The 24,192-nt window shown below is 27.3% G+C and overlaps 4 protein-coding genes across 4 annotated transcripts in view; all 4 read left to right on the top strand.

Annotated features, from left to right (window-relative positions):
• Nucleotides 1-24,192, top strand: part of LOC119689530 (centaurin-gamma-1A) — a 424,668-nt gene that overhangs the window by 206,006 nt on the left and 194,470 nt on the right. The window lies entirely within an intron of this gene.
• LOC119689533 lies at nt 4,656-7,564 on the top strand. Its single transcript, XM_038104378.1, has 3 exons — nt 4,656-4,849; nt 6,693-6,858; nt 6,931-7,564. The coding sequence occupies exons 1-3, from the start codon at nt 4,744-4,746 to the stop codon at nt 7,493-7,495; spliced, it is 837 nt and encodes a 278-aa protein (XP_037960306.1). The 5' UTR covers nt 4,656-4,743; the 3' UTR covers nt 7,496-7,564.
• LOC119689531 lies at nt 10,825-12,013 on the top strand. Its single transcript, XM_038104376.1, has 3 exons — nt 10,825-11,052; nt 11,129-11,282; nt 11,344-12,013. Exons 1-3 carry the CDS (start codon nt 10,902-10,904, stop codon nt 11,936-11,938), a joined length of 900 nt encoding a protein of 299 aa, XP_037960304.1. The 5' UTR covers nt 10,825-10,901; the 3' UTR covers nt 11,939-12,013.
• LOC119689536 lies at nt 16,142-17,068 on the top strand. The gene is made up of 2 exons (XM_038104380.1): nt 16,142-16,405; nt 16,482-17,068. Exons 1-2 carry the CDS (start codon nt 16,161-16,163, stop codon nt 17,029-17,031), a joined length of 795 nt encoding a protein of 264 aa, XP_037960308.1. The 5' UTR covers nt 16,142-16,160; the 3' UTR covers nt 17,032-17,068.

Raw genomic sequence — 24,192 nt, forward strand, 5'->3', positions numbered from 1 at the left:
TCTTGACGCCTTGACTGGATTGTTGTTTATTTCTTCATCAGACTAAGCAACAATTGACCTCAGACCTACATACCTCCCCGATACATTGTTTTTATATTATTTTTATTATTTTATTTTTATTATTATTCTATTATTTTTAGTTTTTATTTTCACATTATTTTATTTTTGTTTTATTAAAATTTTATTATCACTTTATTTAAATATTATTTTTTTTTTAAATTTGTTTTATTTGCTTCTGTTTTTTTTATAATCTTTTTTTATTTTGAGTTTTCTCTATTTTCATTTTCTATTTTATATATGGTCATTATTTTATTTTTATTTGTTATTTTATTTTGATTATAATTTTTTTATTTTAGTGGATATTTTTATTTATTTATTTTCATTTCTCTTTTTTTTGGCTTAGTTTACCTTTTCTTTACTTTATTATTTATTATATTATTATATTGTTTTGTTTTGATATTTGTTTGTTTTTATTTTATTTTATTTTTATATTATTTTATTTTATGTTATTTTATTTTTTTTTTTTATTTTTATTTTATTTTATTTTTATTCCGTTTCACCTCGTTTCTTTTTTAATTGTGATTTTGATAATATTTTTATATTATTTTAATTTTATTTTTATACTATTTTTTATATATATTTTATTTTTATTTATTCGTATAATTTTTTTATCTTTTACCAATTTTATTGTGGTTTCATTTGCAAAATGTTTCATATAAATTTTATTTATTATTCACCAATTTTATTTTAATTTTTTGTTGTTTTATAAACATTTTATTTATTATTTTTTTTTATATTATATTTATATTCCTTTCTCTTATTATGTTTGTTATGATTTATTTATTTAGTTTTATTTTGATTCAATTTTTTTTTGTTTTTATTTGCAAATAAATTTTCAAATATTGAGAAAAAATGTAACTATAGCATAAATTTTTAATTGGATGAATTTTATGGTCTTCGAAAATATAATAATGGATAATTGACGATTATAACGACAGCTGTGTTGACCAATTGGCCCGCTTTAAAAACAAAATTATTAATTAAAAAATTGTTTATACGAAGTAGAGAAGTAAGGATATACTACATTATATTTTCTATTTCTATGTTATATTATGTAAAAATATTTTTTTATTGTAGATACTATGCTTTTTTATAAATTTATTTCACTCATTTCTTCATAGGTTTGTAGTAGTTCAGGTTCACAAGTTGCCTCCTTATTATCTAATGATGACCAAATAATATTCCATAACGTTTGTCCATTTAATTGTTGATTCAATCGCTGTTCCAATGTGTGTGAAATCATAATATTTATGAAGTCTTCATAATCATGTAAGACATCCAGTACTGTATTCTCTATGAAGCTATTAAGTTTCTGATCAATTTGCATCTGATTAATTACTCCAGTCAAATTGGAATGGACTTTTTCCAGTGTTAACAATAGTTTCAAATTGTATATCTTAGCATTTCCAAATAACCAAGGTAATTTAAATCTGAATGCACCAACTACTTGTAGGTTCAACAAACTGAAATCCAGTGCACCAGTGCCTTTCAACTCGTACTCTGAGTTAGTGTAGTTGGTTTTCAAATTAAGAAAATTGCTTAAATTGAAGTTTCCACTAGCCGTGATGTTGCGAAAGTTTATGGTGAAAAAGATTTTTTTAAAAATATAACTAACGCTTAATTTATCGATTTCGATATCGTTGAGACCATCTATGCGGATGGGATGAAAGTTTACATAAGAGCTGAAAATAATTTTGAATAGATATTAACTAAAATAAAATTCTAAAGATGTTTTATATTAATAAGATAAATCTTATTTAATAATAAAATTATTTATAATATAATATTAATTTCAGTAATCGCTTATGGAACATTTTGTTTGGAATAATGAATAATAAGTAGAATAAATAATAATAACACATTTTTTTTTTCTTACTTTAATTTTACTGAATTATCCGAACTGTGCCAAGTGAAGTTATCATATACAAAGGGCGCCAGTGGTGGTATATTGTGGCTAGGCCAACCGCAAGGCATTTGTTCTATGAGACGTTGTAGTGCTCTTCGTAGTTGCCAAGATAGTAAAAACTCACTTGTTCCTTTTTCGAGTGCTTGTTTTTTATATAAAAAAATACATTTACTATTGGCAGGATATTAATCAGTATCCGATCTAAGTCTCACCTGCTTTCTGTGGAAATTCTAATGTGTTTTCAAAGTCATCTTCCAAATCAACTTCGTTGTAAGCTTGACCTTTAACAACCTCTAATGTTGAGCAGAGAACACAAAATAAATAAAATATTATTTGTAAAAATTTCATTGTCTTTTTCTGTAAACTGACTTCAAAGTATGTAAGATTCAAACTGAAGTTGTATTATATTTACTTACGATTTTTATATCAATTAGCTATATTTTCCATAATCTCGACCCAGTTAGATAAAACTGTCCATTAAATAGGTTACAAAAATTTTACACTATTTTATTTGTTTTTGATAAATTAATTTATTTTAAATATGTTGCAATGTAAGTTTATCTTATGAGAAATCTTATCAAAATTTAAATGAACAGTAATTGTAGTTTTGTAAATCGAATCAAATTAGTTTAATTTCAAATAATATGTAATGTAATAAAATATGAATACTAATTCGAACATATCAATAGTGATAAGTGGTGATACTTTTTTTTTTTATAAAGAGCTTCAAGTGTAGCATAAAATCTTAACAATTCTCTTAATTCTTATTCTGTATAGACCTTCTCCATACATATCTTAAATAATTTCACATATTACGTTCGACCTCCACTTCTCCATCGTTGGTTCTTCGATGACTTTGAGCAACAATTATACAATGATATAAATATTAAGTCCAAACATAAACACGGTAATGGTTCTTATTAAGTGCAGGGTATGGCATTTCAGCCTATGATGGTTTCTATTGAATTTCTAGAATGACGTATCGTAACCCTGTTAACATTGGGTCAACGATTTTGACTTTGAAAACTTCACACACTCTATTATCTTCATAATATGTGCCCTATCTACAGTTAATTAGTTTTCTACTTTGTTGAGAAAAATTTTGTAATAAATTTTTGGGACAGCGTTGTAAAATGATCAATCTAGATATCTGTATTGTTAAGGAGCATTTTCTAAATAATTTTTGGTTTAGTATTAGAAAAGAATGAATATTGTTAAGTTTGTGAAATTACATTTTTTAGCAACCAAATTCTATGCAAAAAAATCCTCCAAAAAGAATACAATACACACATAGGAAATAAAAAATTAAGTCTAACGTCGATTCCCGCAGAAATCATGGACTATAGATATGAGAAATTAGACAAACAATATGAGTGCAAAAAAACAATCATCGACTGTATACTTACTACATTATCTAGAGCACTCCTTCTCTCTCAATTCACAACATATTACCGACTGCCAAAATATTTGATGTGATTTACAGAAACTGGTACGCATATCCGTTTAAGAAAATAATAGGTCTGTTCCACGAGTTACTCGTAGTAACTTTGAGTAACACTGTATATATACAAGTGCGTTCCACCAGTAAATTTTTGTGTATTTTCGTGTAAATTTTACTTGTGTTTTTCTTGAGTTTTACTACGAGTTTTACTACGTGAAACAGACCTAATATTCTTAGAGGCAGTAATATGTGCAATATTTTACGGATTGGTGGCACTGATGACGCATACTGCTACTAGCGGTCAAGATACTCTGATCTAGAGGGCTATAGTGAAAGAAAATTTTATAATAAATTAAATTAATTATATGAAATCATATGAATTATATGATTTTTTTTTATTATCAAAGATGACAAATCTTATAAAACATGTAAAGTTGAAATTTTACGTAAAACCTTGTGGTGGTATTTCATTAAAATCTGAAGGGGCACCTGCGATTTTATCGACTATTATTGCTTTACACGTCATAAATACTTCATAAATTTTAAATTACGGGTATATTGCACTTATGTAGGACTTAAATACAGATTATAAAGATAAACTAGTAATCGAAATTAAAAATTCTATTAAAGCTTTGTTAACAAGTGCTTTGCACTTGAACTTTTTATTGAGGTTATATTTTTAACAGACTTTACAACGACGTATTTGATATTTCTTGACTATATTTTGTGTTTTCCTTAATTTCCTGATTTTTTCGGACAAAGTACGTACAGTTTAGGCAGCTGCATTCATTATAATGCAGTTATTGGAAGAGTTTTAGAAAAACATAATAAATTATTTAAAAGTTTTGTTTTTTTTTCAAAGAAAAACATTATGTATTATTAAAAATTCGTCGATGAACGCGATAATACTAATGGTGGCTGAAGATTGTTATCTTTTATTAACACAACTAATCGGATTACTATATTTATACGGTATACCCTCTTCAGAGACCTCAACTGATTGCCAATTTGCAATTACGGTGAGTTGGACTATCAAGGAGGTACCCAATATCTTCTGCAAATATCATGTACGTTTTTAATAAATTTCGTGTATTTTATATATTTGATTAGATTTTTTTTTTGTTTTTTTTTTTTTTTTTTGTAGAAAGAACTATTTATGAAAATTCTTTGTTAAGAGATATTTTGTAAACGTATTTGATTACGAAGTTCGGTGATTGGTAAGCTCATAAATTTTTGCTATAAAAGCCGCTGTATTTTGGAAATAATAACAGCTGCAAAGTTGATTGATTGCTGTAGTCAATAATTTAAGCTTAATTCCTTATTTGTAAAATAAAATATGAAAAAATTTATAATTGTGCTATTGGCCGTTTTGGCCTTTGTGGCTGCTAGTGACGTAGACAGTTTCACTGAGAACGACTGGAAGAACTTCTTGGAAGATAGATGTAAGTTGTTGTAAATTATCATGTGTTAAAGTTTAATACCAACAGTGTTGTATTGATGCTCAATAATAATTTGTATAAATAAGATGCAGCTGAGAACAATAAAATACTTTTCCAAATCAGTTGCTGCTGATATCAGTTTGAAAATTTGAAACTTTGTTGTTCTATCATATATATTAAAATCTTATCTAATTGATTTTATATATATGATAATAAGACTACAATTAAAGCAAAATGAAAATTTTGCGGCTTTTCCAATTTCGCCACTCAAAAGGTTTTGTAAAAAAAACAAGCCAATATTATTTACTTATAATTCGTTATAACCAAATATCTTATGTGACTATTTCAATTCAATATATTTCAACAACCCTAGATAAGAAATATTTTAAAAATATATATATATATATAAATATATTATTCTGCTTATATAAATATATTAATTTATTTTCTAATAAAAATAAAGAGTATGCAGGTGTCACACAATATAGTGGTCAAAACAAGAAGGTGGTTTGGAAATATCCATCCACCTGCAGATACTTGTTATGAATAATATTTATTCCATAGATAATAACACTTGCATATAATTAAAAAATCATATTTTGACACGTTTTTTTCAGTTAATTAAAAATTACAACCATGATGCTAATATTTCAAAAGTCGGAAATATATATATATATACAATATTGCAAAAACAATTTTTTCTTTAAAGTTAAACAAATCCCGTCATAGTCACTAGAAAATTTTCTATTCCAAAAACATTTAGATTTATAAAATCTGTTCAAGCATAATTTTTTTCATAATCATAGTTCTATATATAACTATAAAACATGGCTGTATATATAATCTTAGGATGTAAAATCTGTCCCGAATAGAACTATCAGTCTATTAATCAAATCTCAAACTGACATCGGTGATTGTGATAAACAGTTATTGTGTGATATTTTAATAATAAGCAACATAATTCACGCAAAACCTTGAGATGGTATACTTAAGCTTACTATCATTGGCTTACTTTAAGACAGGGATCTGAAAAAACTAGGATTCATTAGAGTCAAATAATGCATTATAATATGTTTTAATGAACATGTTTACTTATGTGTAATATTACTTATTGTATATAAACTACACTTTAATTATTAAATATTTAATATTTAATTTTGATATTAATTTAAAAAATTAATCCGATGTCATGTCTATTCTGTAAGTTATGAAAACATTTGTCAAGTTAAAGCAATACTTGTTTCCTTTCTGTAACATGTTAATCTCATACTTTTATTTTATTTTATGGTAAAATAATAAAAATAGAGTTTTTATATTTTTTTATAAAAATATAACAAAACATATTATCTACTTTATCCAGTAAAAGCTGTCTTAAGCAAACACTGTTAGGGTCAGTAGTTCTAACGAGTTAGTTCTCTTAATTGTCCATTTCGAAGAAAATATTTTACGTGAGAAATTTAAATTAATAACATCTATTTTACAGAATTTTTAATATATATAATATATATATATAATATATTTCAATATATATATATATATTATATATATATATTTTAAATATATATCCAACAAATGTATATATCTCTAGATATTTCAAACAACGTATAAAAAGTAGTCGTCTAACCATAATTATTTTCCTCCTCTTCTTCCATAAAATCTAGACTCTCGACTTCTTCTTTAAATTTCTTACTTAACTTAGTTCTATCTATTTTTAAAATATCTCTTCCCAAAAGAAAACTTTTCGCGTTTTCAAGCAAATATCAACTCTAAAAAATTGACTTCTCAGCTGCAGAAGCTTAGAAATAGAGATTTGGAATATATAACAAAAATTTCCATACTATTTTAGCTATTAGCGCCAGTGATCGTGGTTTGATTCTGAACGGTCAAGCCAAGAAAGCAGTTAACAATCTGTTAGAACAATTACCATGCGGTTTTCCCGAATATGGCATTCCTCCATTGGCACCATACACCAATCCTGATTTGGAAATTCATTTAGCCAGATCCGTTGTTGAGTGAGTATTTATTTGAATAGCAAAACTATATGTATTGGATGTATATAAAAACTTATAAACTTCCACTTGCAGTTCTTTATTACAATTCCTACGTTTCCGTTTCGATGGTTTGGATAATATGATTATTAAGAAATTGAAAGTCAGCTACACTTTCAATAAGAAAGTAAAGTTCCATTTTATATTCCCAGAATTGAAGGCAAAATCTCAAACTTTAAACACTGATACTCTTGTTGATATGATGAAGAAATTGGGTCTTTCTGTGCGCTATGAGGGTTCTGGTCCTATGGAATTCGCTTTAAGAAATCTATCAATTGAGGGTCAATTCAAATATAAAATGCCCTTCATTTTTGGTTCAATTAAAATTTATAAATTCGAAGCTACTGTTACCTTGGGTGGTGTAGATTCTAATATCGGAGGTATTTTGGGTAATGGAAGCATTAATGAATTGATTAATGATGAAATTGAAAGTGCCATTCCCGCTTTCATCAATGGTAATCAAAAGGAGATTAGCGCCATGATTGAAGAGATATTTGTACCAACTGTTAATGCTAAATTGAAGGGCAAGAAAATCTGGTATTTGTTGGGTCAATTGGGTAACTCAAACAAAAAATGCATTCCACCACCAGAACCTTGGTAAATTGTAATGTTTTATTTTTAATATTACTTTTGTCAAACTTTTTGAAATAAACGCTATTGTTTTGGATTAAATAAATTTGTTATAATTCTTATGTTAATAGTGTAACTAAAGATCTAGGTTGTTTAACGGTTGCAGAACAAAAAGTTAGTAATATATTAGCTATTTACACATAACAATAAATTCTAAATATTTGAGAATTGATTGGGTTCAGCAGTTCCAAAATATTCTAAGCAGTTCCAATTGATTCGATTCACTTGACTGCATTAAAGATTTGGAGGTGTCAAAATCATTTTGGTTCAGATAGGTGTTCTAATGATCCGTAATATAACTGGATCATTACATGTTTTGATTGACAACCGATTTGGATAAAGAAGGAGATGTAATGCTTTTTGAAGATAATAGAGTTGCCTCCATTTGAAGTTAGTTTTGTAAATTTGAAAATTTATTGAGTGAAAATTTATATCATTTATTTTAAAATTCATGACATTAACTTATGTAGTAGAATTTTTTGTTTTTTTTTGACATATTGTAGGTATTTTGACTTTTGTAGTCAAAAGAATCATTTAATGTTGTATATATAAATTTATTGACACTATAACACATATTCTTGCTTTCTATGTATCCAAATAATCGAATTTTGTGATGTTAAGAGTTTTTTTGACACGATGTGTCTTCTTTTGGCGGAGTCGCTTTTAACTCCCTGCGTCTCTGTGAATATTCAAAATGAACCAATATCATCTACCGAGTCAAAAGTGTGTGACCACAAAACATTCTGTTTATTTATATATTCACACTTGCTTTTGAATAATAAAACATATAAATTATATATATATATTTTTATAATATATAATATATATTTATATATATAATTGATATTTTAAGTAATTTTTTGAAACTAACTTTTTTTAAATTTTTTTTTCTTAATATAAAATAAATAAATTCTTTGTTTAGCAAGTAAGTTTTAGTTAAGTTAATATGTGTATGTTTCTTGCTCATAATCATAAACTAATATATCTATTATTTTTTAATTTTAAATTTTTTCTTCTGTCCTTTAATGGCGCTGCAATCAAAATGGAGTTTTAACCTCTCCATTCTCTTCTTCCAATTAGTTCTGTTTATTGCTGCACCTCCACTTCTGTATTTGTAGAATGGAAGCCATCAATATTATTAAATAATTATTTTTTTATAATAATTTTATCATTTTAAATTATTTTTAATTTATTATGGGTAAGAATGTTTTATTTTGAAATTGCTTTATTTAATGCTTATGTAAAATTGATTCCATAAAGAATATTTTCTAAATATATATTAATAAGAAAAGTATCCAAAAGATGTTTATAAAACATATATATATGTACTTGAATTTGTAATTATGTATTTGAATGAGTTCAAAAAAATTTTTTTAAATATATATATAAGATAATTGAGTAAGAAATCTCGCAGTTAATATAGAGTAAAAGTGCTCAGGTGCACTGACTCAACTTTCCTCAACATAATAATAATTTTATTTTTAAAATTTTTTTCTTATAATAAGAAAAATAGAATTTATAGCATATCGGCAGAACTAAACTATATAGAATCAGTACTTGGGTCTTATATTAAAATAAAATAAAATAAAACAAAAAGACGTGTATTTTATTTTAGGAGTTAATTATATCTTATATATAAGCAATTGTCTAATTTGTTTACAAAATGTTTTTTCATAAACTATTAAACCTACATATATTCTTGTGTTTTATATAATTTCTTAGAAAATTTAAATCATATATTATTATAAATTTTATAGTTATAACATGAATTCATTTTAATTAATTTACAATAAATTAATGTCATACTATAATGTTATCTATATTATTTTTCTTAAGTATGTATAGTCCACATTTTTTAGCAATTTTTTATAAAATAATATAAATATATATTTATTAATTTATGAAACATTAATCAAATAACAATTATAATAATAATATAATTTTAATCATTATTATAAGTGTTTTTTCATTATTATAAGTGTATATAATGGACTATATTTTTTTAACAATTTTTTATAAAATAAAATGAATATATCTTAATTAATTTATAAAACATTAATCTCATATAATACTATAATCTTTTAAGTACTTTTTCTTAAGTATATAATAAATTATATTCTTTTATAAAATGAAATAAATATATCTTAATTAATTTAAAAAACACATTAATTAAACATTCTTATATGTAAGTAATCTCTTGCAACTTTATATAAATTTAAAATAAATTTATCTTATTTAAATGTTTGAATATTAATATTATACAACAGCATTAAATATACAATTTTTCTGAAATATATGAAATATATTTTTAAATAGTTTTTTATTTATTTAAGATAAATACATTATATCCTAAATAATTTCTAAAATATTAATCTCATATAATCATATTAGCTATACCATTGTATTTAAGTATAAGAACTTAATTTTTAACAACTTTGCATTAATAATAAATAATAATGTAATATAAATTTAAATTAATCAATTTTTGAAATATTTATATTTTATAACTTTATTTTATATATCATTTTTTTGTAGTATAAAAACTTAATTTTCCAACAACTTTGTTAGTATAGTTCTAATATATATTTATCTTCATTAATTTATACCATTCCTTTGAAGTATATGAACCATATTCTCTAACAGTCATTCGTATAAAATTTATTTTAATTAATTACTACATTAATTAATTTTATATATATTTTCATCATTCCGCTATGGTTATGAGTAATATATTCTTAATATCATATTTCTTCATTTTAAACAATCTTAATTTATTCATCATATAAAAACCCTGGTAATTTGATCATATTAAGTATTCAAAGCGAGTTGAGTATTTATAAAATAAAAGAAAATTACTCAAATGTTAAAAATTATTTATTTTGTGTAAAAAATAATATATATTTTTTTTTTGGCATAAAGTTAAGCTTTCATATACAACCCTTTCTTAACTGTGTTTTTGTTGTACTTAACACAAAAGACAAACGTCAATATTGTTTATCAATTATAAGCAATTAAGCTTTCATAGTTTAATAGCAAAACAATAATTCAAAATTTGAAATCCGATTTTGATTTATATCACCACGTGAGATAACCACCACCTCTAAACCCCTTAAGAAATAATAAGCAAGAAAAATTCAACAGCCCAATTGACCGTTTTGCTGACAGTAAGCCGAACTAATCTTAACTAAAAATTTTTGATAAGACCGAAAAAGCCAATACACTCTTAAGTGATAACGGAGGCAAATCTAGTAGGTTTGCAAATATTTCAGCAATTAAGTATAAAAGCCAAAATGCTCTCAGTAGTGAAAGTCAGTTGAAAGGAAGCAACCCACTGTGTAGAGTTACTTCAGATTTTCATAAGCACTAAATTAATAAAAATGCGTTTAATACTAGTTTTGGCCTTTGCCGCTGTGGCATATGCCGGCACTATTTTGCCACATAAACTTCCAGAACACGCCTTGTCCGATTCTGTTTTGGACAGTGATAGTGAAATTGAAATTATCACAGATCCAGAAGATGGCATTATTGGTAAGTGTACACACTATAAGCACATTTCATTTCAAATCTTTTTACATCAAAAAAAAAAAAAAATATAATGTTTTAGCTGCACCACAATTCATTGTTTCCTGGCAAATTCGTCGTTTCATCCGTAAGTTGCAAAAGCAAATGCCTTGCGGATTTGAACAATACGGAATCCCACCATTGGCTCCATTGAAAATACGTGAAGCTGAATTCACCTACGAAAAAGGCATGTTAACGTAAGTATAATACTAACTTGCAACGTAACTAAGTACATTAGTTGAATTTCAAACTTTACAGCACTTTCGATAAAGTCTTCCGTTTCCGTATTGATGGTTTGGATGATTTCAAAATTAAGAAGTTCAAGTTGAACATGATCACCAGCAAGATTACTTTCGATTTCTTATTCTCAAACATTAAAGCTTCTGCTACTAAATACGAAACTGATACTCTATTGGATGCTATGCGTGAAATGGGCTTGTCTGTACAATACGAAGGGGATGGTTCTTTGGAGTTCGGTTTAAAGAACTTGCGCATTGCTGGTACCTTGAAATACAAAATTCCAATTTTATGGGGATCCATTAAGATCACTTCATTAAAAACACAAGTCAGTTTGGAATCTTGCGATTCTAATATTAATGGTTTCATGGGTGAAGGTTCTATCAATCGTATGATCAATCAACAAATTGAAAACTTCGTTGAACATGGCATCAATGATAACCAAGCTGCTATTTCTGACGCTATTGAGGATAATTTAGTGCCAAAGGTCAACAAAATGTTAAAGGGTAATGATTTCTGGACATTAATAGACTTGATCTTCTCAAGCAGTGAAGGTGAAAATGAAGATGATCCAATTGTAACTAAATGCATTCCACCAGAGGATCCATGGGCTTAAGTATACTAACTGTCTATATGTTTGTTGTTTTTTAAACAAAAAATGCAATAATAAACTGTAATACGAAAATTTTAAGTTTAAAATTTTATTTTTATACTACCATTAAGAACGTTTCACTTTCTTCGAATATACTTCGAATTTAATATGGTGAGATGATAGAATATTTCTTATTTAAGTTGGCATTTTTGTTAGTTCAAAAGTGTTAAAACTCTGATAAAATTTTACTCAAATTATAACCACGAGATGAAATATGACAGTAAAAGCTGCCGTATAAAGTTGTATACGGCAACTTGCATATATATTTATAACATTATAAATATATATGCAAAGCTTTTTTGCAACGTTTTTATAGCTTATTTGTAAATTTATATTTTTTATTTATTTTCACTTATCGTACCATAGATATCACCAACATATCCAAATTTTTAGCCTTTGCATTCAACTGTTTAGGTAAAATACACGTATAAAAAAAATAAACAAACAACAAACTTGCAACAAAAACGATGTAGTCATCTGTGCGAGAGAAATTTGTTTGTATGTTTATTTTAATAAATAAACCTTGTAGTCTCCATTGTATGCATAGAAGAAAGTCTTGTAGAATATCATGTTTAACGAGAGTAGTAAGCTATCCATCGTACAAAAATAAAGTACTGGAAAAGTGGTTGGTCATACGTTTTAATCGACCTCAGCGTAATCACATCAGATAATCTTGCATGATGTCATTTTTTTAAAAGAAGCAAATAACGCCTCTTACCTAAATAATGTTCTGCTAAAGTATGTTGTCATGCGTTGATGGAAAAAAAAAAATAAAAACATTTCGTGGAATAAATTGCCTATGACCATCATATGTAGTTAGTGACCAGATAATGAACATCCTTATATTTTTGTGCAAGAGTCAAGACAGTTCTTAAAGTGAGTTGTCATAATTAGCAACTGAAATATTATAATGATGTAAAATATGATATATATATATATATATATATATAGCAGTATGATTATCTCTACTGAATTAGTTTATATGAGAAAGCGAAGTAGCTTACTTCAACATCACTATCCATTATTTTAACTCCTTAAGGAATGTTGGACTTATGTATTACTTTATTATTATTGACATAAATAATAAAGTCTTTGTTATATTTTAGATATAAATCGAAAAATTATTTTCTTGTTTTATGGTTTCTTGTTATTTTTTTTCTTAATACAAAATTAAGTTAAGAAGTAAGTTTAATTTTTTTAAACTAAATTTATCAAAAAATAAAAAAAAATTAAATAGATTTTTATTTTAAATTTCATTTTAACAATTTCAAATAAAGAATGAAAATTAGAATAGAATCTGTGTTTAGTATATAATTCAATAAAGCCTTAAAAAAAGACATAATACTAACTACACGATAAACCTACCTACAAAGAAACACGATTTTGAAACATTTTCCCAATTAACCAGAAAACGCTATTGAAGCACTTATCTAGACTTAGGCGCATAAGGATTTTTTCTCTTCTGTACTAGAGGTTCTTTTAATATTATAGTTATGGATTTCTATCTGCTTGACCGATTTTAATATTGCAAAGAAAAAAGGCATATTTTTATCAAATTTTTCTTATAATAATTCTTCCAACTGACTTCAATTATCTTCCATTAAATGAACACACGAGTATATTTTTTCCGAATGTGTTTATAAGCATTAACTCAGTTTTTATTATTATTATTTATTATATCAGTATATAATCTTATTATCTTATTACCCATGTATTGTATTTTCGCAAACATGTTGAACGGCAGTTATATTAACGTTTTTTAACTTTTTAATTTGTTTGGGGGAACCCCTATTGTGATAAGTCTCTTCAATACTAAACTAACCTACAACTGAAATGGCCTAAAAGGTTCTTGTACGCACTAAAATATACTAATGACCAGTTATCTACACAGTGTTATTACTTATTATCTGTATGGGTTAAAGGAAGGCTGGTATGTCTTATAAATATGTTTTATATATAGTCTGTACCTATGAGGTTATATTCTGTTAATAGAAACAATTAATTATAATTACAATTAATTATATATTATATGAAACATTATGTTTACAACAAAATCAGTTCATTCCTTATATCATATATCAATATATCACATATATTTATTTTTTTTTAATTCTTCAGTAAGTTTTTAATATTCTTAAATCTCCTTCAAGTAATCACATTTAACGTTGAGTTTAAAAATTTCAAGAATTTTTTAATATTATTATTATATTATTAGTATATTGTTATTATTATTATATTATTATTATATTATTATTATTATTATTATATTATTATTATTATATTATTATTAATATTATTATTATATTATTATTAATATTATTGTTATATTATTATTATTATTATATTATTATTTTTATTATTATTATTATTATTATTATTATTATTATTATTATTATTATTATTATTATTATTATTATTATTATTATTATTATTAAATATTAGGAATTTTTAGTATACGCCAAAATTTAAAAAGGATTAAGAGCCTATAATTGACTTAAAAGTTATTAACTTTTTCGTAGCACTTTTCTGATAATTATTCTAAATAGTATATCCACGGCTCTAGCACTTAATGTTATTTATCTATGTATTCATTTACTCGTGTCTGAGAAAAAGTAAAATTAAATAATTTCATTTTTATGACATTTTCATGTCATAATTTTTTTCAATTTTTGATGCAGATTAATCAGAAAATAATGCATCGATCTACTTAGTTCGATATTTACTGATGAAACGCCAAATCCATCGAATGTAAAACGTTGGTTCAATAAGTTCGAGCGTGGTCATCATTTTCTCCATAACGAATTTAGTGAAGGTCGTCCAAAAAATAGCTGTTACACCAAATAACATCGATGCAATGCGTGAAATAATAGAGATGTATCGATATGTTATGTACTGGGAAATAGAGGTGTCCTTAGGCATTCAATTTTGCATATAAATTTAGCTGTCAGAAAGGTTTATTGAATTAATGTAAGGAAATGTTTAAAAAATGCTGCCAAAATAACTCAAAACACGTCTACGACAGCGTAACAGGTGCCGAATCAAAGATGTATGCATAATAAAAAATTCAATGTGCTTAATACTTACGATTTCTCCATTCTTATTATTTCTTCGTTACTTTTCAAGATTTTTCAAATTTTTGAATTCTGTTTGAATTTTTATTTCCTCAATTTTTGGCATTTGATTGCACTATTCGTTGGAATTTTCAATGAAGGTTCACAATAGTTCGCTTATTGCGTTGGTAACATTTTTTTTTTTACTGACCGAGGTAGAGAAAATAGTGTTGTTGTTTTGCGTACATTGCGGCCAGTATAGGCCTGCATAGGCCAACAACTTGCTGTTTTTTGCCGTACTTGCGAGCCACCGAATACGCCTATTATAATTAATAGACGCATTTCAACTTGGAACTTGGAACTACATAATTCCATGAAGGGCGGTAAAATAGATTTCTAAGTCGCAGTGTAAATTTCCCATGCATTATAATAAAAAATATTGTCTTTTATTCTGCATATAATAATTGTTCACATTATATATAAATAAGTATTTGCATATGCATTCATAGAAATATGGTCTTATATATATATACTTACATATTTAAATTCGATATAACTAAATTTAATATTTAAATTAAATTAAATATATATTTAAATATAATTTGCATTCAGAATTATAATGAATGATAATAATGATAATGGTAATAATGAATTTAATAATTGTAATAATATATATATATATATATATATATATAAATATTTCTATGAATACAAAAGCATATACTTATTTATATATTATTCGAACAATTATTAAATTCACTATTATCATTATATATATACATTAATATATATATTAGTATATATATATATCAATTAGTATATATATGTGTGCAGGGTATTGAATAGTGCAGTTTGACTGACGAAAATTCATAGTTTCAATTTCTTATCAGAATTTTGTATCTTTCGTAACTTATAGAAATGCCTTAATCACATCGCTACAATATATGTAGCATACTTTTCAGCGCAATTCAATTTTTTTGCAGTAAAATAGAGATTAACTATTAAATCAAATCTAATCGCAATATTACGCTATCAGAAAACGATTATAATTTTATTCGAAATGTTGAACAAACAAATGCCTCAACATAAACTGACTAAATTTTTGAAAATAGTTGCAATTTTTTTCTACTATAAAAATGCGTCAAATATTAGTATTTTTTCTCTTTGTATGCATTTTGCAAAATTTGACTTGGCAAACGACAGATGCTGTGGCCATAACCAAACGCTCGAGTAGTCGTGCGCTTTTCGACGATGAATTACGTGAGTTTATCGAATTTCTTAGATTGCAAATGCGTTGTGGTTATGCTGACGCTGGTATACCACCTTTAGCACCTTATCAAGCAGAATTTAAGGAATTTGCTATTAATCAAGGAGACTGGAAGTAAGTATGTCGACAGCAAAATGCAAAATCGTTCGAAGCAGAAAATGTTTAATAATTTACTCCGTTTTGGTTCTAGTGTACGAGGCAACTTAACAGACCTTACTGTGACTGGCTTAGATGAATTTGATGTTGTGGTGCTGAGTTGGAATAATGTGTTTCAAAAATTGACATTCGATTTCAATTTCGGAAGTATTTTGATGAAAAGTGCTTACAAAATGAATGCTTTAACAAGTATGTTTGGTCCACCTTTGAATTTCTATGGCGATGGTAACATGCAGTTGGAATTCCAAAATCTTCGTGCATATGGCAGTTTTAAGTTGCGACCCTCATTGAACGGTGGCCTACATGCCTGGGCTTTCAAGTTCAACTTGGAGTTGGGTGGTGCTAAGTCAAAATCTACTGGTTTTATGAATAGTGCATTTTATTCGAAAATTTTTGATTCTTGGATTGAAGAATTTCTTAAAGTTATGTTTGAAGAAGACAACGCAGAGGCTATGAGCGCTGCTCTGGAGAACTTAATACAACCACCTTTGAATAGTCTTTTGAAAAATATTTCAATGCCAGAATTGATTGCTATAATTCTTGGTTTGGCTGGCGATATTTTGCCTAAAGAACCCATTTGTTAAGAGTTCTTTTAATTTCACTTTCTTTTATTATAAATAGTAAAATAATGTTTACAAAACATTTTTGTATAAATCAAAAAATCTATTTAAATTAAAACTTAATTAAAATGACCAAAAAATAAATATACTTTATAAAATTGTAATAAATCTCACATTACTTTGATAACAAAGAAATAAAATCAGGCCGCGTTTAGTCTCTGGTATCTGGTAGGCAGTATGACTTATGTTATATATTATAAAGTTTGAATTAATCAATTTACCGCTGTTTATTATTGTTTCTTCAGTTAAATTGGCTTATTTCTTAAGTGAGTCATAATTAGACATAGTATGGGTGAGATCATAAACAACACAACAGGTATCGATAAGCCACAATTGCCGATAACCCCCAAGTGCCGATAAGAGGTATAAGATATAATTCTCGTATAAAGAATAAAACCATTTATAATGAACACTTGCTGTCATCCTTGCTTGTAATTGTTCACGGTTGTTATCAACCTTAAAAAAAACTGCGATATTATATATAGTAACATTTTTAAGATATACTAATGTTGATCTTACCTACCTTTACTTCAAAGAAAGCTTGCTTTGTGTTCAGGGCAAGCACTTTTTGATGCTAATCCATGATCATAAGATGACAACACATTCTTATCATCATAGATGGAGAACCAATAGTTTAGAAATACATATTTAAACTGGTAGATTTTTTGGTAGATTTAATTTGCCTTCTCAACCTTTATTCCAACTAAGTTTATTAAATATATTCAAAGTAAAACAAATCTTATCATTTTGCGGTAGCTGACGAAACTCCACCTCAAAAGTTTTGCTAGAAGTTCATTCATTAAGATACTAAATCATCAATGTTTTCAATTACGAATCAAAGAATAGGCTTTTATGTGACATCTTTTTTATAAATTATTATAATAAATTCGAATTGTATAGTCTAACTATTCTATTACTCAAGCATTATTTAAAAATGCGTAACAAAATTAATCATTTTGTTGTAAAATATTTTAATGCTATAATAAAGCTATTATGGCAATCCTAACAAAACTTTTCTCAAAACATCTATATAAATAAGAAATTACTGTACTAAAGTGTTAACCTTTATAAAATAGATATATTTAATATATATTAACTGTTCGCGTATTTTGGAAAAGCTCAAGACGCTTAAACAATTGTTTACATCAATCCAGCCTGAGATATTATACATGTCATATGGAGTAATTCTTTTTGTGTTTAATATAAAGAATAAATATATTTTATTTGAAATTGATTAGATTAAATGTAAAACGTGTTTTAATAAGAATATGATTTTGAAGGATTTTCTCCTATATAGGAAAAATGTTTACTTTTAAAATCTTAGATAAGTTGCTTCTGTGGACATCATTTTATACTTCAGATGATCTACACTATTTTCCATAAAATTCATGGATTGTAGTTGGAAAGTTAAAGAAGCTGAACAGTAAAACATCTTAACTGAATTATGAACGATATACTGGAGTCCAGTATTTAACATTAAACAAATTACTTGTGTCATACTGTGGTTACTGAATAAATTTAAAGTCATTTACAATATCAAACGCCCAAAACATTAGGAAAAATTTTTTTTTAAAGTTAATTAGCTGAAATGAAGCTGGAAGCTATATATATATATTTTTATTTTTTTTTTTAATTTTAGAGTGATTCGAAAAGCAAAGAAAAAACAAGCACTAAAATTTTAGTTAATACCATACAACGCTATTTCGAGTATTGCCGAGTACTCATAATCAGTGGTCTTAGGAAATAATCGCATTTCTTTTGAATTCGTTTATAGTCCTTATATAATTATAGTCTGTATATATTTTCTTATTTAATTTAAGTGAGTTACTCTTAATTTATTTTAAAAATTAATAAATTTCTTACTTTTCTTGTATTTTCAGGTGAGTTCTCTGTTAAAATATTAAATTTATATTCCATAATTTGAACACTGTAAGTACTGATCTCCATATTATATTTTCAAATATAGCAATTTAGTTAATAGATAACATCTGTAAACATTTAACATTTATGTAGCCGTCATTTATGCGTTTGTTTTTCAAATAGCACAACAAGTGGATTTTTGTTCAAGGCACCTAGCCTTATCCGTTTCGAACACTGGCTAAAATGATTGCGACTTTGACTTTATCTACAATCTGTCGAAAAAGTGATCTTCTACTTTAATTGAACTATTAACGTAAATTCTTCAGCCATGATATCTTTCGTCTTCTAGGGTCCTTCAATACTACCTTCAATAATTAATTTTAGTAGTCCTTACTTTTACGGATGTCTCAAATTGTATCCCTAATGTCCCTAATATTTCTGTCTCTATGATGACTCTATATTGTTCTTTCTGTTCAGCTTATTTTCAGCATGCGTCGGTAGTACCACATTTTAAAGGTCTAGAGCTTATTCATCGATGCAAGAGATAACGGCCAGGTCTCTGTTCTGGATTTTTGTTTACAAACAGGAAAAAACAATTATGAGAACTTCAAGTAAGATCAACGTCAATCAAATGCAACTTTTGCTCGATCATCTAGTAGATGACTCTGTGCTTGGAACTTAAAGGATGCAAGTTTAATGTTCACCAACTGGGAAATATTTGCAAAGACTACTTTTGATAAATATTTGACAATATCTAAAAGTATTTGCAACTACTTGAAATATGTGATAACTATTATTTTTTTAAAATAATTATTTTTTTTTTGCTAAGCGATTTGTCTTTTTTGTTTTGTGTAAACAAAAATCGTTACTTGTTTAAGTTTTCTCAAATAAAAAAAAAATCTTTAACCAAAATACTTTGGCAATAAATCATAATTAAAAAGATTTAATCGGATTTAAATCGAAGGCTTCACAAAAGATATGAAGCAGCAAAAAAAAAAAGGGTACAGAATATAGACTATGCATGAAACGCGTTCGACCAGCTCAAAGCGCCAGCAGGATATCTTATTTCTATTCAAAACGCGTTGGCTGAGTGCCACAATGAAAATAGGTTTCGTTCGAATAACTGGAATTAGACATTTGTGCTCGAGCAAGGCGATTTTCAAATAGGCATCGCATAAAGAAACTATTCCAACACGAGCCCTCACAGCGTGCGGTCAACGGGAGGTCCTCTGCACTTTCCGTCAACTAATCCTTGTACGACCAGCGTTCAGTTCGTTGCAGTTGAAACCATTCTGTGAGCAACAGAAATGCATCCTAACAATATAGTGCATTTTGTCGTTACATTGGTTTTGACTCTACAACAAAATGCATAAATGTCGATTAGAATTTTCTTAATAGAACGAAATTGTCTCATTTGTTGTAAATTCTTAAACCAGCTGGTTTTGTTGCCGATTCCGATTCTGATGGTTCCACGTTGGCTATAAACTATACATCAATATTTTAAAATTTTTTTTTTTTTGTACATTTTTTGTTCTATTGTATTGCACTAAACAACAACGTTGAATGTCAATCAACACCTCATTTCAACAATAAATTTTATTAGCCTTGACGATTTCTTAATCAATTTTACTAATCCTCATTCATTATCCTTAGGGTTATAGATGTGAATTCGTTCCGCTTACTGTAAATGAAGCAAAGTATCAGTAAAGTTTTATCTTGATTTGACTTATTTGTATATGTGAAAAAGATTTTGTTAGGTATACTTAAGTTGTATATTTATTTTTGAACTAAAATAAAAAATAGTAATACTAAAATAATAAATTACTCATACTGCGTAGATATTTTTTTGCTTATAATTTAAGTAGACCATGGATTTCGTTATTAAGTTAAAACTAGCGTGGCTTCCATTCGCATAACTACATCTCTTGTTACTGCAAACAGCTCATTTGGTTTGATGTTGCCTGCCAATTCATCATCAATCCAATGGTGTCCCAAGACAGTCATCATCCTGCTTGCTAGTGCTAGACATTGACACAATATATGCACCGCTGTCTCCTTTTCTTCTAGACATAGTCTGCAAGTGTCTTCGCGTCAGCAAGTGCTATTTTTTCGAGGGAATACTTGAAGTTTCCTTGTCCAGTAATTAGTGAGGTCAGCTAGTTTAGCGTGCTCCGCGGATAGCTAAGCACTTTTATCGCTTCCCTGGCTAACGGGTTCGGCATCATGAGTTTAGTCTGTCTGCCAGTGCTCATCTCTCTCTATCTGTTAAGATGAAGTAAAGTTATCCACTTATCGACATAAAGAAAGACTACTTAGTGTTCTTAATCCTATCCTTATATGATTCAATGAGAGTCAAATAAAGGTGTTACACTCAATGTTGACAACAGCAGGGCATGAGCAGATAAAATCCATAATTATAGAAACTGTATTTGTCGGTATTATTTAGTCTAATCTTAGAAAGTTGTAGCTAATAGGAGCCCAGTAAGGGAACCAATAATTTTATAAATATTTAACCATTATGTTTGTCAAGCTTTCTTCATACCTTTATCCTAAATTGTTTCCCAAATTCATTAAAATTTATGTGTGTGTAGTAATAAATCTGTGAAAATAACAAAAACTGTTATATTGAACAAATAATCTGGAGATATTGTTTACCTAAATCTTTAATTATAATAATATTGATTAAACTCTTCAGTATTCAAGTTTCCTTTTCGATAAGTCTCGTAGCAATCACTATGAAATTTTTCTTTTTTTTTTTTGGCATTCTCGATATTTTTTTTATTGTTAAGCTTATAAAAACTTTAGAGATTATAGATTAGATTAGTGACTATATATGTAAGCATTCGACTGTAGATCAAGTATACCACATTGTCGCTGAAATTGGAAGAGCTATTGAAGGTAAAAAAGTGTTTTCTATTGTATTCTTCGATGCCGCATAAGCTTTCGACAGAGTCTGGCACAAATATATTCTGAGTAAGCTAGAAACATATTATCCTAGAAACATATTATCACGATGTCTTTTTATAAAAAACACGAAAACTAGTACTCAAATCTATCTGCGATAAAAGCTGGTAGTGTACGTCAGGGGAATGTACTCCGTCCACTACCTTATTTACACTATGGACTTACCAATAACACCTGAAAGTAAAATTGCAACATTTACAGATGATACTGCAATTTTGGCGATTGCTGACTCTGCTGAAGAATCAATAGCCAAATTACAAACTTCTACAGATTCGTTAGACAATTGAACAAAAAGATGTCGTATTAAACTGAATTCTGCTAAATCTGTTCATGTTGATTTTACAAATAAAAAAATATAATACTTCTCTGTTTCGATCCAAGATACTAAGATACCATATGCAAAATATTTAACATAACTCTAGAGGCAAAACTTCAATGGAAGGAAGACATAAGAAACAAACGAACTGAACTTGGTATGAAGTTGTGACAAATGGAATGGCTGCAATGGTTGCAATCCACAATATCTATGCAAAGCAAGATTCTGGTGTACAATCAAATTTCGTTGAACTATTGGGGAGCGCTGGTCAAAGTAACGTCGAAATAATGCAACGTTTCTAGAAAAAGGTTCTACGGAACATATTAAAAGCGTCATGGTACATAAGGAATAGCGATATACACCGCGATCTAAAATTGTCCACAGTCGTTAAAGGAATACTAAAAACGAAAGAAATATGCCACAAACTGAAGTTGCTGAAACGTGTAAACACAGAAGCTGTTAACACCATAACCTCGTATGGACAACCAAGATGACTAAAACGGTGAAATGTCGCTGACATGGCATCGAATTAAAATGTAGAGTAATTTGTTTAAAAAATTGCTTATTTTTGTATTTATATTATTGATCAGCTTATATATATATTCTTGAATTCACTGAATCAAATGTTGAGCCTTTTTCGAATTAACTCATCTGGGCACTTTTACTCTTTGATAGGTGGAGGATTTCTGCAGAGTCACACCCATCTCACTGTCTAATTTGTGTATTCCTCATAACCTGCATGATTTTTCAATGACTGATCTAAGATTTGCATACGAGTACCGCCCCGTACGTTTAGTGATTACTCTGATATGAGATAGTGCTAGATGTGAAATTAATTTTAGTTAATATTTTATATGTTCAATGAACTGTTGACTTACTACAAAAAAATTAACTTTAACTACAATTTGTTTACTATAATTAAGACTTCGATATCGCTTCCATAATTTCACCCGCAGATGACTATCTATAACAAAGGAAACTATAAATTTTTTCTATCCTCACTTACGTTTACTTCAGCAATAACTGTTTATAATATTTATTGCCTTGTATTTTTTCATTTCAAAATAATTATATCCTTCAGATACTTAAAACTGTCAACTGACACAATTATTTTTATATAAATTATTAGATTACCTCATATCATGTAATTGATTTTATTCCAACGAAAGCCATGTCTAGGCTATCATATGCTCGCTATGATTTAAGACCTCACAGTGAGTTCAACAAAACCAGAATCAACAGATTTGAAATTATGAGCATTTTTATATTATCACGTATCTGATTTCTGCAATTGATTTTAAAATGTTGTCATATAGATTATGACATTACAATAAAACAGTACGCAATAAGCATTTCTATGGAGCACATCACTGTGATACTCACTCGTATACTCTTTACGGGTGTTGGTGTGATAATGGCTAGTAAGGATTCGTTTTGGCTCATTTCATTTGCAATTTATGAGCAATAACGCAATTTTCTTTTGTGGTGATGTAAAAGTATTTTTTTTTGAAAAATTTTTTTCAGTTTTCTTACTGTAAACTGAAAACACCTTGCTTTCATCCTTAGTAATTCAATGCATTTTGAGCAATGCTGAGGAGAATATTGCTGGCATTAAAGATGAATTGTTAAGATGCAAAATGTGCTTTTCATATTTTATCTTGCAGTTTTGTCTTCCTGTCGTTTTGCTTCTTGTTCTTCTTGTACATTAACACATTTTCTAAAAATCTTTTCAAGTGCTATCATTGATGTTGGTTACTGTAGTGATATCCTGCAGAGTTTTATTATACGAGCATGTCCATGTCCTATACTAAATTTTATGAGTTTTTCATGCTGCTACTGCAGAGTGCATGCAATTTATGCTTGAAATCTATAACAATGCGGTTTAGTAACCAAGTCAATGCATTTGCAGCACTAACCAATGAAATTATTGGAGCTAACAATTTCATAAAACATAAAAATAGATATAGAAATGTTCTATATTCTTA

Source organism: Teleopsis dalmanni, chromosome X, assembly GCF_002237135.1.
Source record: "Teleopsis dalmanni isolate 2A chromosome X, ASM223713v2, whole genome shotgun sequence".
Taxonomy (NCBI): domain Eukaryota; kingdom Metazoa; phylum Arthropoda; class Insecta; order Diptera; family Diopsidae; genus Teleopsis; species Teleopsis dalmanni.

Coding starts and splice junctions, on each gene's coding strand:
- LOC119689533 (XM_038104378.1), top strand. CDS start 4,744: ATGAAAAAATTTATAATTGTGCTATTGGCCGTTTTGGCCTTTGTGGCT. Junction 4,850..6,692: donor GAACTTCTTGGAAGATAGAT/GTAAGTTGTTGT, acceptor ATACTATTTTAG/CTATTAGCGCCAGTGATCGT. Junction 6,859..6,930: donor TTAGCCAGATCCGTTGTTGA/GTGAGTATTTAT, acceptor TTCCACTTGCAG/TTCTTTATTACAATTCCTAC.
- LOC119689531 (XM_038104376.1), top strand. CDS start 10,902: ATGCGTTTAATACTAGTTTTGGCCTTTGCCGCTGTGGCATATGCCGGC. Junction 11,053..11,128: donor TCCAGAAGATGGCATTATTG/GTAAGTGTACAC, acceptor ATAATGTTTTAG/CTGCACCACAATTCATTGTT. Junction 11,283..11,343: donor TACGAAAAAGGCATGTTAAC/GTAAGTATAATA, acceptor CAAACTTTACAG/CACTTTCGATAAAGTCTTCC.
- LOC119689536 (XM_038104380.1), top strand. CDS start 16,161: ATGCGTCAAATATTAGTATTTTTTCTCTTTGTATGCATTTTGCAAAAT. Junction 16,406..16,481: donor ATTAATCAAGGAGACTGGAA/GTAAGTATGTCG, acceptor TTTTGGTTCTAG/TGTACGAGGCAACTTAACAG.